The sequence below is a fragment of the Cupressus sempervirens genome, chromosome 8 (genome assembly GCF_028749045.1).
Source record: "Cupressus sempervirens isolate cs-2001-9-10 chromosome 8, ASM2874904v1, whole genome shotgun sequence".
Taxonomy (NCBI): domain Eukaryota; kingdom Viridiplantae; phylum Streptophyta; class Pinopsida; order Cupressales; family Cupressaceae; genus Cupressus; species Cupressus sempervirens.
The window spans coordinates 122,592,671-122,610,318 of record NC_143125.1 but is presented as its reverse complement, the minus strand read 5'-3'; the positions used below and the strand labels follow the sequence as shown (position 1 = coordinate 122,610,318).

The 17,648-nt window shown below is 36.0% G+C and overlaps 1 protein-coding gene across 2 annotated transcripts in view; it reads right to left on the bottom strand.

Annotated features, from left to right (window-relative positions):
• Positions 1-17,391, bottom strand: part of DEG5 (DEGP protease 5) — a 137,825-nt gene extending 120,434 nt beyond the window's left edge. The window contains exons 1-5 of one of the 2 annotated variants that reach the window (XM_089796957.1): positions 16,970-17,391; positions 13,861-14,004; positions 13,521-13,583; positions 5,362-5,451; positions 5,125-5,247 (exon numbers count right to left, since the gene is read on the bottom strand). In XM_089796957.1, the coding sequence (XP_089653083.1) occupies positions 5,125-5,247; positions 5,362-5,451; positions 13,521-13,583; positions 13,861-14,004; positions 16,970-17,266 (717 nt within the window). In that variant the 5' untranslated portion in view covers positions 17,267-17,391. The remainder of the gene's footprint in view (positions 1-5,124; positions 5,248-5,361; positions 5,452-13,520; positions 13,584-13,860; positions 14,005-16,969) is intronic. The other variant, XM_089796958.1, reaches the window with a different exon arrangement.
• Positions 17,392-17,648: the final 257 nt, after the last annotated feature.

The following is a 17,648-nucleotide window of genomic DNA, read 5'->3' as shown; positions in this document are numbered from 1 at the left end:
TTTCAATCATATTGTGAGTTGGTGTGGGTTTATCGGTATCAATATTTACAATTTCGAGATAGAAGTGAAGTTAAGAGGCCATCTTCACGAGTAAGTGGATTCTTTCCTGAAACAAGAGGAAAGAATATTAGTAACACCCTTTGAAAATACCTCTAAACTTTTGGCTTGCCTTGAGTCGATCCAAGGAACAGTGAGAAGAGGGAGCCTTCCCTTTAAGGTAGGTGAGACTTTGTCTCATACATTGTGGCTGGTAACCCTATTTTGCAAGGGAGTTTGTATAATTGTCATTTGCAAAATATCCACCCAACACATTTCTAAAAACAGTGAAATTTTGCTTGTTTTGATGAACTTACTATCTTTTTTATAAATAAATTAGTAAATCTCACTGCATCCTAGATTGGCCTTATTTTGACTTTGGAAAAACTTTTTATTTTTAGAAAGTTTATTTTTAACAGGTCTATTTTGCCAAAAAGTGAGATTTGACTAATAAAGAGAGAAAGGGGTATCCAATTCTATATCCGCCAGAATGAGAAGGCAAGGCAGTTGATCAAAAAAAGGTTAAGTCTAGAAACATCGTTGAAATATCCAAAAGTGGAAAAGCATAAAAAAATTCAGAAAAATGGTTAAGTCTAAAGAACATCTTTGAAAACCATCCAGAAAAGGAAGAGAGCAAATTTCACGTGGAGGAAATCCTCTTCCACCCTCAAAATGTGCTCGGAAGAGGGAATTCAGTCAGTCCAATGGAATTTCTTCAAGATCAAAACATCTTTCTCCATCCTCCATTTGCTCCATGAAAGGAATTCCTAAAGTGTATGGAATTTTTTCCAAAATTCCAAATTCCTCCAAGTCTTAATGTGCTCAAGAGAACAAGGAAAATTTAAAGAATGGCTAAGTGTTGGAAAATTCCCAAGTTACGGATTCAGGGTTGGGGATGGATTCGGGTTCGAGTTCGGGTTTGCGGATTTGGGCAAAAAAAATTCCCATTTGGGTTCATGGGTGGGTTCGTAAGCACACACACACACACACACACACACACACACATATATATATACACAAAAAAAATAAGAGAAAGATGCATAATTGCAAAATATATATACACAAAAAAAAGAGAAACATGCATAATTGCAAAACTTAGTCATTTCATTGTATGAATATATGATGCTTGACCATTGACCAATGCCAAATGTCAAAGATATACATTAAATACTCGCTCATGAATCTATGTTTATGATTGTAAAGAAAATCATGCATTGAATTACTAAATTGCAAAATGGAATTTCAAAACATGGTGTCATTCATCAAATAATAAAGTTTGAAACATAATGATAAATGACAAGTGTTTAATAGTTTATCAATGATCATAGTATCAAATGCCCTTCAATGGTCAAATGGGTCATCAAACAATAAGGGATCAATCACTTCATCCCCGACTGCAACTATATCCAAATCCTCATCATTGGAACAAACAATCTCTACAACCTTCTCTTAAAACTTGCAAAATGGGCACACCAAAATGGGCACACCAAAATGAGAGAGTAAATGAGAGATCAAACGAGTGAAATGATTTTTATTAGGCTCCTTATAGGGTTACATAAAAAAATATTTAAAAACATTATTTTAAGTTGTTTTATTTCATTTTTTGGGCCCTATTGTTGTGGGTCTTCCTAGGTTCGCCCAGGTTCATGTCAGTAAGGACCTAGATGGACCCACACTCTGAAATCCGGATCGTGCCCGGACCTGCAGCAAACCCGGATGCAAATCTGGACCCACGCAAGCCCGGACCCGAATCTGGGTTGCAAGGTGCAAACCTAGCTTCGTAGAAAGTTCCTCCTCCATGCCTAATTTATGCCCAAGGGAGGGAATTCATCGATTGCAAGGACTTCTTCCAAGCAAAAACATTTGTCCTGTAAACGTGCCTTGATTGAAGAACACGTGAGGAAAAATAATTTAATATTTCTCTATCAAAGCGGGAGTCGATCTAGGTATGACTCCCTTATGGGAGGGTTTTAATAATTTTTTCCTCAAAAATTATCTATTGGGTTTAACTATTTTTTCCTCAAAAAGTTTTAGTGGGTTTTCATTTTTTCCCTTTAAGAAATTTATGTTGGGTTTTAGTGTCTTCTGTCTGAAGACAGAGTTATATATTCTCTGATCCATGTCTCTCCTATTTGGTTTTGAACAATTTTTCACTTCAAAAATTATGCTTGGTTTTATTTTTCACCTTAAAATTTGTGTTTGGTTTTAGTCAGCTTTTCTCCTTAAAAGTTGTTTTTGATTTTTTCAATATGCAAAGTTTGCATGGGAGGGTATTAAAATAATATTATAGTTACTATAATGGTCATTGCTGAGGTTAAATATTTAGATTTGGATATTTTTAGTATTTTAGTCTACTATTTCTAGCGTTGCTATTTTTAGTAGCTTGTGCCTTGTAATTTTTTATTTAAGGAGATTGGTTCCTCAATTTAAATGCAATCATGTACACAATTTCATTTTTTTAAGTTTTGATTTGCACCTATGTGCATGAATTTTCCTATGCTAAGGAATTTTTATAGTGTTCAAAATCCGCCTACCTCGCTCATGTATGCTCAAGGAAGAAATCACAAGGAATAGAAGAAATTTGGATGGATAAGTATGTAAATTCCCCCTCCAAATCTTTAATTTCACCCTCTTCAAGTGTGCCTCCATCAGTTGAGAAATGTCAATGAAGATAAATTCCAAAAAGGAATTATTGTAAAACAAAAGAAAAAGCATGAAAAGGTGAATTTAAAACATTAGAAGAAGAAGGTGTGAATTTTGAAGAGAAATAAAGTTTTTGGAGTGAGAAGGCTTGAGCTTTTAAGAAGAAAGAGGAGGGAGGATTCCAGTTCTAAATTTTCAAGGAAGACATTAAAGTCCTAGAATTCCAATTCTAGTGTTAAAGGCATTCAAGTTTCAAGCAATCTAGGACAAGATACTAAAAGTTCAAGACCTCAAGGATTAAGGATCAATGGTAGAAAGGAAAGGGCGCCATCTTGAAGTCCCTTCGAAACCCATTTTCAAAACTCAGAAGGTCCAATCTATTTCAAGTAAATGAGTTCCTCTTAAGTGAATCCTCAAGGATCGACGGGTTTAAGTGAGTCTGAGTTATTTAATGACTTTTTTAAATATATTTTTTTGCTTTCTAGTGCTAAAATGACCCTTTTATGTATTATATATACTAAAAACTGAGAGAAATATACATAATATATAATATATATAGTAACCTTTGTTCCTAGTTGGGGCTTGGTCAAGATCAATAATATTATATATATATATATATATTCCCAAATCGGTAACTAAGGAAAATTCTTCACACAACCCTTGAAGATTGCACCAACTTTATATAGTTGTTGAATTTGGTGAACCAAAGTTTAGTAGATTGCATCATCATGGTATTCATCTTTCAAGTTCTTAGGATAAGAATAGATCTCTCAACCCTACTCATTTACCTTCAGCATAGATCACTCCCAAAAAAAGTACTTTCAATGCCATGTCTTTTAAAACGTTCCCATAGTTGTCATATGAATCATTTTGAGAACGAGTACGTACGTCCCCTCGTGATACTAACATATCACATCAACCATTGAGCTTATCCACGGTCAAGAACTAACACAAAACAACCTTAAAGTCTATTGTATAATATTTTGCAATCTTAGCATGCACATGATTTCTCAAGAGAGGATAGGATATCTAAATATTTTATTCCATTGTTGGTATGGTCATAAAACATCCATCAACACAACCCTACCATGAAATATTTTGACAGAATACATGTTTGCATAAGACTCCCAAACCTGCCACTGAATTTTTGGTTTGAATCCTTTTTTGAGGCTGTTTTGGGTACCCTAGGTAAAATCCTATGGGTGGGTATGGGTTCCCTTTTCTTTCTAAACAGTACCTATGCTCACATCCTTGTGGAAATAGACATGAAAGGTACCTCCAATACAGTTATGTTTGAAATCTACAAGTGGCAGTTGGCTGCAACCTGTCGATTTTGAAGGTATCACAATTAGATGTAGGTGTTTCTTTCAAGCAGGCCATGTGGCTGCACAATGTGTCAAAAGGAACAATCAAAGACAAGCAACTTGGTGGAAGCAGGCAAATCCTCAGATCTAATTAGTGAAAAAAGAAAGTTCTAAATCGTAAAATATTGTTAAGGGAAAGGAAGTAAAAGATGACCACCAGGGAAAGGCTCCAGAAGTCACAAATTACTTAAAAGGGGTTAAAGCAAGGGTGGTTAATAGTGCTAATCTTGTTGTTTGTTTAGAGGGGGCTAAAGAGGCTAAAAATGCTTGGTCACAGAGCTTGGATATGAGGGTAAGATTCATTTCAACCTCAAAGGCTTCAAGAGTTTAAACAACAATTAAACAAGACAATGGTGGTGCTGACTGCTGCCATGATGGCAAAGGAGAGGACCAAGATAAGTCGTCAAGTAGTTCTGGAGAGAGAAAAGCTCCCTTCGATGAAGCAATGGCATGGAAAAAGTAGGCTGCAATGCTGGAGGAAGGCTGGGAAATTGTGAAAGAGAGAAATAAGAAGACAAAGAAGGATGGCACTTTTGATATGTGTCTCCATTCTGAGACCAAAGCTGGAGCAACTAGAAATACTTAATGCATTGACCTATTAATGAGTCCCCACACTGGGGTGCTTTGTTCGTTAGGGAGGTGGCTACCTATATATAGCCACACCTAGTTTCAACCAGGCTCAAAATCCTGGTCTCAGTAAAATAGGCATAGAGCCCTTAGTCTGCTTAAAGGCTACTTCATATTGCTAATCTAAAAGCATATGTGTTTATATCACATCAAAAGATAGTAATGGGCATTTTTTTGCATATTTTATTTAGATTCATCCACATGCTTCCGATTTTACAGATTAATCAGATTTAAGCTGAGCTTGCCACCAATGCTACCCTCACAAAATCACAATTTGTTCTAATTCATACTAATGACAAAACAGAAAGGGTTGAAGATCCCTACAAACATATCTGTAAATGCATTAAAAACAACTGAAATGGATACATCTCTCTTCAGACGAATGCTATTTTTGTTTTTGTTTTAGACAATTGCACTTAAATATTTCTATTTATGCAAAGAGCTAGTGATATACCCCAGATGTCAAAGTGTGATCGTATCCATAAGGATTTCCAATAGCAAAACAGCTCTGCCCTACTCGTAAACTTTGGGAGGTACCAATGGTTGCTGGTTTTAGAGAGCTCTCTGGAACATCAACCTTACACCAAATCCACAAATACATCAGAGTAATACTGACACATATCATTTTAAAAGATCACTGAAAGTTATAATCAAATTAAAGGTTAATGCATACTGTGATACATAGTTATACCTTCAAAACAGCTAAATCATGTGCAGCATCAACGCCAATTAGTTGTCCTTCCTTCACAATTACTTTCCCATCTGCATCCAAAAGAGAAACCTGTCCACCCAGATGGAAAGAAAGTGAAATCCCCTCATATGTCATTTTTCTTTTTACCACATGGAAAGATTAAAGATAGAGCAAATGCTAGAAGGTGGAAAGCTTGTGTGGAGATTAAATTAACCTAAAGCATATAACTATTTGTCCAGAGATGGAAAGATTAATCAAGAATATCACATCATTGATATGAAAAGGAGAAGGATGGTTTACCAGAAATTTTATGACAGGTGAATGAATTATAAGATTGTATGCAACTATGCTAGAAAAGAACTGGTAGGTGCATATTTATATGAGAAGAGATGCCAGATGGGTGAATATAACAAGATCCCAGGTAGGAAAAATTTATCTTTTCTCAGAAAAAGTTAGAGCTTATTAGAGTTTGGATATAATTACATTTATTGAACTCTTGAGTGGGCCATATACAGGAAGGTGATATGATTACATATATATATGTGTGTGTGTGCGTGTATGTGTGACCTCTTTCCAAAAGAAACATTCAGGGAAATAAGCTCAACATGATGATCTCCGAGTAAGGAACAGAAGTCATTTTAAAAGGTGATTGGGAGAAAGATATTAAGTATCTTGTCAATTGAAACTAACATAATCCTTGTTATTTGATCACTAGAATGATTATGTGTGAGAGGATCTACTTTTGCATGAGCTTCACAAGAATATATTCATTCAAATGAGACGGGAATGGCCCCTTCTCAAGCAGGATTTCAACCTATGCATTTAGCCATCAACCATTTGATAACTCATACAGCTGTAACTGAGAACACATGTTAATGATAATAAATTCATTTATACTTGCACTCTGTTAGAGCTTTTGAAATAATCTCTCAAATATAAATTTGGGAAAGAATGAAGAAACAGACATTCGAGCCAAGCAGAGAGAATGATCAATCTATTAAATGAAAGAGTTCTGGCCGAATCAGCACTATAAATGCTAAGAAAAGGAAGCAGGAAAGTCAATTGACAATAATATCGGTGAAACTAGGATATTCCCACTCACCTACATTGTTTGACTTATTTATAGATGAAATAGAATATTGGATCATGAAATATGAGAAAATAGCACGCATGATAGGTTTTATTTTTTCTTGTTGATTGATAATTTGATATAGATGATTGTCCTATTGAAAAAGCACAGAGCTAGTTTCAAGAGACATTTTGTTGTCTTAAGGAAAATGTATAGCTGTAACAGCATTAGGCACTTGACAAGGTAATGGCAATAGGTTCTTCAGTTGGATGTGATTCCTTTTAGAGAACATTCAGGACTTGAATTCAGTTCTAAAATATTAATGAATTCTTGTTGAGAAAAACAGGCAATAGGAAGCGCTAAATTACTTCATTCTATGCAAAACATTCGTGCAGACAATAGTTTGTATGATTGTCCTCTTTAGGGTACAAAACTCTCAGAAATAAACCTAGAAAAAAGTTGAGATAGATCAGAGATTCAGAAATTTTTCTTGTTAGAGCTAAAAGTAATAAGGATACAAACCTCTTGGATCATGATGCCAACAAAAAACAGGTATGATTATGCCAATTTGTCCTATCTCTGACCAAAATAAGACATATTTGACACAACCAAATTGTCATACCATACAGTGTTGGTTCCGAGACAAGATGAAATGGATTGAAATGGTATATTTTTGTAATGTCCCCATTTTTAGCAGGTTCCTGCAATTGGCCAGGTCAGTTCACCATCGCGACCCCCATGAGCTAACAGTGGGATTTGAGGGTCTCAGTTGTGTGGTTATAGGCTTTCCACCAGCCTATGTTGTATTTGGCTCTGTCTAAGGGACTTACTATTTATAGTAAGTCAATCTATTGGTTCCGATGAGCTCAGTTGAGTTAGAGAAGTTGGAGAATGCTCTCAGTTTTTATTTCGAGCTTCCAGTTTGAACTCCAAGAATCTTGGAGGGAGCATCTATTTCTAATAAGTCACACCGTTGTGTTCATTCATCATCTTTCATCATCAGGATCACTTTGGTGTTGTCAGATTTCAATGTTGATGCTTCTTCAATTGTTTTCGCAAGATGGGTGAATTATTATTATTATTCATCTAAATATGATGAGGTTGCTATTTTTGTTGGTTTTGTTGGTTGATCACCTCAATATCATAGCTCATTGCAATCGGGACGAAAAGTTTTAAATCGTGGGAACAAGAAACAATGGCCTTATATGTCAGAATATTAAATTATTGTGGAAAAGGTAAGTTTCAAAGCCAAAAACAATTAATAAATTAGATTATAATGGCATTTTATTATATTTTAATGTTGTGTGTGAGAAGCTTCTTAAGTGAAGTTCATTTGAGAAACTTTGTGCCATTTGGAGATTATAAATATGAGCCCATTCGATGAGTAAGGCATCAAATTGAATATTATTTTTCTCTTGTTGTCTTTGTGACACTTTTGAAGTTCTGAAATTTTGTGCCCTTGCTCAAGTATAAGGGTTTGGGATCTGCAACTGAAGTATTTAGATTCAATTCTGAGTTTTCATTCTAAGGATTGCATTTGCAATTGTGCTGAGGTATACAATTGTCTTTTTCTCCAACTATATTAACTGTTGCAAAGGAGAAGTTTAATTTTTATTGTTGTTGGAGATTGTTTTGGAATTTGTGAAGGCATTCGCTGAAATTGTTATATCTAATTGTGTGCTGGTTAATTTGGAGTTGGTTGGGCACCGTTTATATCTGTTGTTGGGCATTATTTTTTATCTGCACTTTGGGAGCAACATATCTGCAGTTGCATTTGTTTGTTGGAGAATTCTTTAGTTGTTGCTAGTCTTCATTTAAGAGGGTTTTCAAAGCATGTCTACATGTAAGTTCATGGACTGTAACTTCTAATTTTTCTAGGTATTGTTGATTTAGATAATAGGGGATATTTTATCAACTAAGTTGTTGATATTTTGTGAAAATACACAATATCTAAATTGATATTAAAATCTGGAATTTTCAGCTATATATTCCTTATGTAATTTTCAAATATTTGAGTTCAAATTATTATTGCAATATCTTCTATAAAGCTGTTATATTGTTGTATCAAAAATTGCGAAACATCAAAAACAAAAAAAGAAATCATTCTTCATCACAAATTGTTTGAGAGCCAGCAAGGCTCATTATACTGGTATCAAAGCTTGCTTGCGAAGTGTTTGACGAAATGTCAAACACTGAACTATAAAAGAATTTGGTGTTTGTTGAAGTTTTAACTGGTTGGGGTTATTACAGTGGTATCAGAGTGGTTTCTTGCCATCCTGTGGGGTAGGAAAGTTATTTCATTTTCAAATCTGTTGTTTGCGGAGTGACCAGCGTTGTAGCTTTTCCAGCTATGGACAGATACCAGAGGCCTAGTAGTTCTAGGAGTTGGTGGAGTAATGAGGAAGATAGCAAGAAATTAAATGCCTTGAGCGAGAGTATGGAGAAACTTAAGCTTCATTAGCAGAGGTTGGCAAAGAGCTTGTCAAATCCTGAGATAGTTGAGAGAGTCGCGAGATACATGGTTTCTACCTTTAGAAGGTCGATGGGAAGAAGGCTTGAGTTTTCCCCGATAGGTGTCCATGATCCAGATGGACCTATATTTAGTATGGCACTTGCTAGTCTTATCCACAGTGCTGATTGGACTTATTTCATAGGGACATGTAGTTGTGTTAGTAGCAAAGGATAGCGGCATTGAGCTTCGGCAAGTTGAGGCTCCTAGAGCTATTGCTGCAATTAGTGTAGAGACAGTTGTCATTACTAATACTTCACACTCTCTTGAGAAGGGGATTATTATTGGAGATTTATATGTGAGTTGTCATAATGTTGCTCCGATGCAGGAGGAAGTTGCTTCCTCAAGTGGGACCGATGCATGTATGCAATCACCCAGCTTTGATGTTGGTGATTTGGGTAATACAACGGAGTCAATAGATATGGGTCCATACTCTAGCATTATTGATTTGCAAGTTGGTGTCGAGTCATGTGTGTAGAGTTAGGTGTCAACAGTTGAGGCTTTATTAGAACATGTAGATGTAGATAGTATGGACACATCTGATGATACATTTGATGATGCTATGAGTTGCACCAAGTATGATATCCCTTGCCAGGTATCAATTGATGACTCCATGAAGGTTTTGGATGGATCCCAGGATCAGTGTTTACAGGATCTATCTTTTGAGGTGGAAGCTAAGACATGCGGGGATATTGATATTGTGAGGGCTTCCATTTCTTTAGATGAGGAGTTGATTGAGGTACATAATAGTTGTATCTCGGATGCAAAGTTGTGCGAGGTCGATAGCACACATACAGTGAGTAATCTTGTGGTAGGTAGTTCTGATTCGATTTCCTATCACAATGCAGTTAGTGAGACAAAGAGCTTGCATAGGAGGCAAGGGTTACAAAGGCATCATGTGACCAATCAGTTGAAGGTGAGTGAAAGTGACATCTCTTCATCTTTCAAGCATTATGATGTGATCTGTCAAATGTTGGCTACATTTGGTTGGAGTGCTCCTATGTGTGATGAGCATGGTGATAGTATTCTTTCTCTAGCAGAGGTTCATGCGCTTCGAGAGGCTGTCAGGATATTGAAGCATAATTATTCGCAACTAGTTGCTGACAAGGATTACCTTCTGGAGTGGGGTAGCACCTCTTATGAGACATTGTTAGAGAAAGATGAGGAGGTGGTTGAGCTCACCCTAGAGCTTGAGGTGACTATGGGCTCTCTTCAATGTACTCAATTGGCTCTTCAGGAGTCATAGTCACAATTGGATGAGGTGACCGTGGAGTTGGAGCATGTTCAGACCACACCAACCCCAAATCCAGTTCAGTTGCATATTGTGGTTCGTGGTGAGTTTGCTTCTACGGTTGGGAATGATGGACGTGATAATGTGGCCGACACATTCGTCCAACATATGGGTGAAGTAGGTATAGAGGAGGTGAAAGCATTAGTGGAGACGAGCTCTCGTGGTGATTTGCTTCCTTCTGGCAGAAGCAGATCTATTTCTTCATTTCATACAGCTGGTACCATTGGATAGTTGGCAGGGCCACATTTTCAAAGGAATCAATTGTGGATTGCAGGGGAGGAAGTTGATGCTTCCACATATAATTTCTACTACACAGAGTCTTTCATGGAGTATCTTTTGGAGAGTTTGGATGTGCAAGAGGATTCATACAGAGTGTCTGCTCTCATGCCATTCGGAGGTTAAAGGGAAAGATTGTAGAGACTCTGTCTACTATGCTTCCCCACAGGGATATCGAGGTTGGGTTTGCTGAGAGGATTGCCCAGGATCTTGCCCGACCAGTAGTTCAAAGTCAAAGATAGGAACCACCTTTTGATTCGCAAACTGATACTAATAAGCACTCGACAAAGATTGGGAGTTTTTATCAATATTACACAATGAGGAGCACTTGTTACTTTTATTTTGACCCACAGGTAGAGGATTTGATTTCGCGTCAGTGTGGATTGGCTCCAATTTCATACCATTCGCTATGGGATGGGTTAGCACCATCTTTTGTAGATGGGATTGATAGCTACAAATTAGAACCCTTGCAGTATCTACACACCTAGGATAGTTTGGCAAAGGTTGGAGTTGGTGGTAGCGTTTCAGATACCTATGGTTGTTACAATCTCCACAATGCAGTTGGGTGTGAATATCAGTTTGATGGGGACTCAGATGTTGATAGATTTGGTATTTCAATTGTATTGAGTTCCAATGGGTTGTTGCCTTGATCAGTGCCTCGAGTTAGTCTTCAGATGATTCTGATGCTGATGTTCGTTATTTGGGTGTTGGTGCTACAGGAGTTACTTGTACACAGCAGGGATAGTACGCAGTTCTACCTTTGGGATCTAGGTGGATTGTGATGTTCATTTTGTTCCAAGATTGCTTGGGGACAAGCAAGGTTAGGTAGGGAGGACTATAATGTCCCCATTTTTAGTAGGTTCCTACAGTTGGCCAAGTCAGTTCACCATCGTGACCCTTGTGAGCTGACAGTGGGATTTGAGCATCTTAGTTGTGTGGGTATAGGCTTTCCAGCAGCCTATGGTGTGTTTGGCTTTGTTTCAGGGACTTAATATTTATAGTAAGTAAATCCGTTGATTCCGATGAGCTCAGTTGAGTTAGAGGAGTTGGAGGATGCTCTCAGATTTCATTTCGGGCTTCTGGTTTAAGCTCTAGGAATCTTAGAGGGAGCGTCCATTTACAGTAAGTCACCCCGTCAGGTTCATTCGTCATCTTTTATCATCAGGATCACTTTAGTGTTGTCAAATTTTGATTCTAATGCTTCTCCAGTTGTTTTTGCAAGACGGGTGAATTATTACTATTATTCATCTGAATACGCTGAGGTTGTTATTTTTGTTGGTGTTGTTGGTTGGTCACCTCAATATCATAGCTCATTGGAATCGGGACGAATAGTTTTAAATTGTGGAAACAATAAACAGTGGTCTTACATGTCAGAATATTAAGTTATAGTGGAAAAGGTCATTTTCCGAGCCAAAAGCAATTAATAAATTAGATTATAATGGCACTTTATTATATTTTAATATTGTGTGTGGGAAGCTTCTTACGTGAAGTTCATTTGGAAAACTTTGTGCCATTTGAAGATTATAAATATGAGCCCATTTGATGAGTAAGGCATCCGATTGAATATTATTTTTCTACTGTTGTCTTTGTGACACTTCTAAAGTTCTAAAATTTTGTGCCCTTGCTAAAGTATAAGAGTTAGGAATTTGCAGCTGAAGTATTGTAGATTCAATTCTAAGTTTCCATTCTGAGGATTGCATTTGCAATTGTGTTGGGGTATACAATTGTCTTTTTGTCCAACTGTATTAATTGTTGCTAAGGAGAAGTTTAATTTTTCTTGCTATTGCAGATTGTTTTGGAATTTGTGAAGGCATTCATTGGAATTGTTATATCAAATTATGTGCTGGTTAATATAGAGTTGGTTGGGCAATGTTTATATCTATTGTCGAGCATTGTTTTCTATCTACACTTTGGGAGCAACATATCTGCAGTTGCATTTGTTTGTTGGAGAATTCTTTAAGTGCTACTAGTCTTCATTTTAGAGGGTTTTCAAAGCATGTCTACATATAAATTCATGGACGGTAACATCTAATTTTTTTTGGTATTGTTGATTTAGATAATAGGGGATATTTTATCATTGATATTTTGTGAAAATGCTCAGTATCTAGATTGATATTAAAATCTGGAATTTTCGGTTGTATATTCCCTATGTAATTTCCAAATATGTGAGTTCAAATTATTATTGCAATATCTTTTATTTTGCTGTTATATTGTTGTATCAAAAATTGCAAAACATTAAAAACAAAAAAAGGAATCAATTCTTCATCACAAAATGTTTGAGAGCCAGCAAGGCTCATTACAGTGGTATCAAAGCTTGCTTGCAAAGTGTTTGACGAAATGTCAAACAATCGAATTATAAAAAAAATTGGTGTTTGTTGAAGTTATAACCGGTTGGAGCTATTACAATTTTGTTAAAGTCTATTAAACATCTGAAACTTGGCACAAAAGGAGGTGATTGAGAACCTTTGCCAAGATCCTGGTAATAAGATGATAACATATATAAACAATTATGTTTCCAAGGAAAAATCAACATGCATAAATAACATTATTAGTCAATCCAGGATATGCTCTCATCACTTAAATTATGAATAAGATGGAAAACTGTAGCCAGAGAAGAACATCTTTGGAAGCAAAGAGAAACTGGATGAGAGGAATGTGATGATGCCTCGTCTTGCGTACAAATGACTGCAAAAGAAGCACATATAGCATGACAATCTAAATTGTTTATGTAGTTTTTATACTTAAACCGAGTTATACTAAGGCTGTTTTAAAAAACAAAAAAGTTGGCACCAGTTGAATAAACTTGTGGCTTGCAGTGACAAAACCTTGAAGTAAACGGCTAGTAACCTCCAGAAAGAAATTGTTTGAATTAAATCATCATACTATAGTTTGTACAGGAGACAATGGACATAAACATACACTATTGTATAAGATATTTTTCTAAATGCTGCAGAATAACAATGCCAGCAATAAAATACTTACTAACAATTCAGGAACAATCATTTAGTGCAAACCTCACATCGTTGACGACCAGTTGTATCAGAAGCCAGTTTAGCCACAACATGATAATTTGTAACCTGTTATTTTGCACATTCACAAGAATTCTTAAAAAGATAAAAATAAAGCATTACTGTAATGTTGATTCCATGAATGTGAAAACTAATTTGATGCTAGGGGAAAATTTTATACATACAGTTTGGTTTAACTCAAGAGTTGAGCTAAGTAGACAGGTTAGAAGATAATTAAAAGTAGCAGGTTATGTTAAAATATGTTGCCTGCAAAATTCTCTAGTTGGTAATGGCACTAATAATGCATATGCTTCAGAACTGCTAGATCTATATGGAAAAAACTTACAATATGACCTAGCTTGTCCCAAACAAATCCAGAACCAGTGCCTTCCACTTTTGTATCTGTCAGTTCTGATGTTGATGGCTCATTAACTGCCCTGGAGTTTAGCACTTCAAAATCTTTAATAGAGACAACCGATCTGGTTGTATCCTACTATTCAGGAAAAAAATACAGAACATAAGTGTAAAAACTAAAAGTGAAAAAATAGTTAAAATTGCTGCAAACAAGTTCAAGAGAATAGTTCATCTTCTCAAAATTTTAGCTTCAAATCAAATTTCCAAGGAAGAAACTTCTAGATCAATCAGAAATACCAATGCTATCAATCATAGAACTATTCTGAATTCAAAGACATTAAATAGCATGTGTGCGCAAATAATATCAATTATCCCTACACAATATTCAGATCCATCTTACTGTAAAGGATAAACTTTAGCAAAAGACACTAGGCTGTATGTCAACCATGAGAATAGTTTCCGTGTATGATTTGTATGCTTTCAGGATAAGCAAACCCCTTGCGGTTAAATGATGATTTCTTACCATGTTTCCACTCTCTTGGAAATGAGGTATGCATCAACAATATCTCTAAGTAATTATGTGTTAAAGGCACTCATGAAAATAAGTATGGGAATGGCCTATTCATCAGAAAAAAGTAGCAATTTATAACATATCATGACATAGATTACCAAGCTTTGCCTGTCAAATACTTCGAAGAGTTGCCAATATAAAGAACATAGACAGGAATATTGTGTTAATGTATTGCCCAGAAATAAAGATAAACAACAATAAACAAAATAAAGAACACTAAGTCACAAAAAGACACAACAAATTATCTTGGGAAAACACTCCAACTTGAGATAAAAACCCAGCCACACCAAAAATATATCTCTTTTATTAAATAATAGAGGTCTAAGTACAATGCCTCTGACTGAATTACGACACATCACACAAAGCAATCATATATATCTTGAATTGAGAGACTCTTTATATCATTATTGAAAGTCTCTTCATTTACCAAATGCAAGTCTCTTCATATTTCCAAACACTTGTCTTCGCATGTTGCATGTCTCTTCATATAAAGAACAGGAGATGAATCTCAAGAAACCACAACATCTCATCTCAAATAGATATTCTCTCACAGGTATAAAACTTCAACACTCCCTCTTAACAAGAGAGAGAATATTCATATGTCTTGCCATCCCTAACATGACAAACATAAGAAGCTGCAAAATCAGTAACAAAATCTCATAATAGATTTTCTCAACATAAAATTGTCATCTAAGCATGGCATCCACCATGGCTACTCTCATAGGGTGAAATAAAAGAAAACTTAGACATGGAATCACATGACTTCTACCATGGCTACTCCTAGAGGATGGATCCACCATACCTACTCGCAAAGGGTGGAATGAGGACTTTCACCTCAGATTTCTCCTAAGGAAGAATGCATCTCCACCATCTCTCCTCGTATAGAGTGGATCCACCATGCCTACTCGTAGAGGGTGGAACAAGGGATTTCACCTCTAACTTCTCTCATAGAGAAGAACTCATTAACGAGGGATTTCACCTCAAACTTCTCTCACAAAGAATAACTCATTAACAAGGGATTGCTCCTCGAACTTCTGCCTCATAGAGAAGAGAACATTAACAAGGGATTGCACCTCACACTTCTCCCTCTCAAAGAACTCATCAACAAGGGATTGCACCTCTAACTTCTCCCTACTAGAGAAGAGCTCATTATAGTACATAATAAGAACAATTGAATGCCGAGACTCCCTCTTGGCAGGGGGTTGTATTCTTACAGCTAACATGCAAGAGTTTAACATGGCATAGAAGCAGCGCATTAGAGCTTGTTGAATAGAACAAGGAAGCACAATTGGGATTCTATTTAAGTCATCAAGCTTTATAGAGAACACTTCTAGAAGTGGGGAGACTATGTTGTGTTCTTAAATCATAGTTACAAGGCTTGCCTAGACTTAGGAAGCCTCAAAATCAAACTAATTAAAATGAAGCCTAGAGAATCAAGAACGAGTAACTGGTGAGTTTAAATCTAAAAGATTCGCCATACTCATCAAATTGTCTCCAAAACTTGCCAGTGACAATCAAGTGCAAAATTAGGAGAAAAACTTAGATGAACACTTCAAATTCTATGTTCCCAGAGACACATCCCCTAAATTTTTCCAGTTGTAATACAAGAACAGCTCAAGGACATCCCCTCGCTGTCCCCATTTTTAAAAGAATTTCCTTGTACGTCTTCAAATCCTATGTTTCATGGAGACATGTCCCCTAGGTATTTCCAGATGTAATGCAGGGATAGCTCAAGCATATTCCCTAAGCCATCACCAGTTTTAAAGAAATTGCCATAAAAATCTTGGGGATGCATATTAAGAAATGATCAGCAGATTACTTTCACTTTATATGGCTCCGATAGTGATTATGAACCCTGTGGAACCTGTTAACACTAGTCTTATTTAATGGTTGAGCTTTTGGTTGGAGAATTGCTGCTATTATATTTGGATCTTTTTATGGTTTTTAGTGATAGGTCCCAGGTAAAAGCATATTTATAGGAAATAACAGTCATACAAGATTAAAAGAAATGAAGAATCATGGAGATCTGTTCGAACTAGTCTTGTGTATTGTCGAATTCTTGCTTGGAGATATTAAGCTTTTTTTGTGTCATTGTTATATTTGTATTTTTTAACGGGTTTTTGTGATGGATCCCATGCGATAGTTTATTTGTAGACGACTTTCATACACTACAAAAAAATCGAAGACCCTGTTGATCTAAAGGAAATAGCCTTACCACATGCATGCTGAAATTTTGCAATATCTCTATGAATGAGTTTTGAAACAAGAGAAGTTGCTCCATTAACATTATAGCATAACTCAATGGACATGCTGCATTCACTACGTTTGCAATAGGTGCTTTATTTATTGGGTAGTTGAATGTTTCCATTTACCAAACAACAGAACTTAATCACAAACCTATTTGAATCGGCCTAATAACAGAAAGCATGCTGTAATATTTGGACTTAACTGCAAAATTACTTGGCTGCAAAATTCCGAACGGTGAATGAATTCAATCACAAAACAAATAGTGTTAAGGACAGAGAAGAACCTGAAAAAGTTGGACAACTCTGTCCTCCTCTTGTTGGTCTTCACCCAGGTCATCCTTTGCTTTGGAAGGAGATGGCTCAGAAGTTTGAATTAATGGAGGGACCAACACCAAACCCAGGACTGCAGCTCTTCTACTCATCAAAGAAGTGGATGATGATACTTTCTTTGAATTTGAGACATGCAATGCGATTCTCTGTGCTCTGATTCTCTGAAACTTGAAGAAAGTATGAGGCGCTGCAGCTGCATTCATCTGTATGCCACTTGTACCATTCATCTTCATTGCAGCGAAGCCAACCATGAAATCTTAAGCTGCATATAGTATCCAGATATCTGTGAATTAACCGTGCTTGAAATTTGGAGTTACATATAATACCCGTTAATTGTTGAGGACGAGTTAAGGGTAAGGGACTTAATCGACTTGACGGCTGACGAGTTTTGAAATGCTTTTTGTTTCAAATTATTTGTTAGGTTTTGATGGTTTTGATGTGCACTATATATTTCAAATTATTTGTTAGGTTTTGATGGTTTTTTAATTCAAACTATTGAATTTATTTCATTTTCAAAACATTTTATAAAGTTAGTTAATTTTATTAATTTTAAAATTAAAGAAATAATGTTTATTCAAATTTCATTGAGAGAAAAACATAGGGAGAAAAATAATTTTATCTTATAAAAATTAG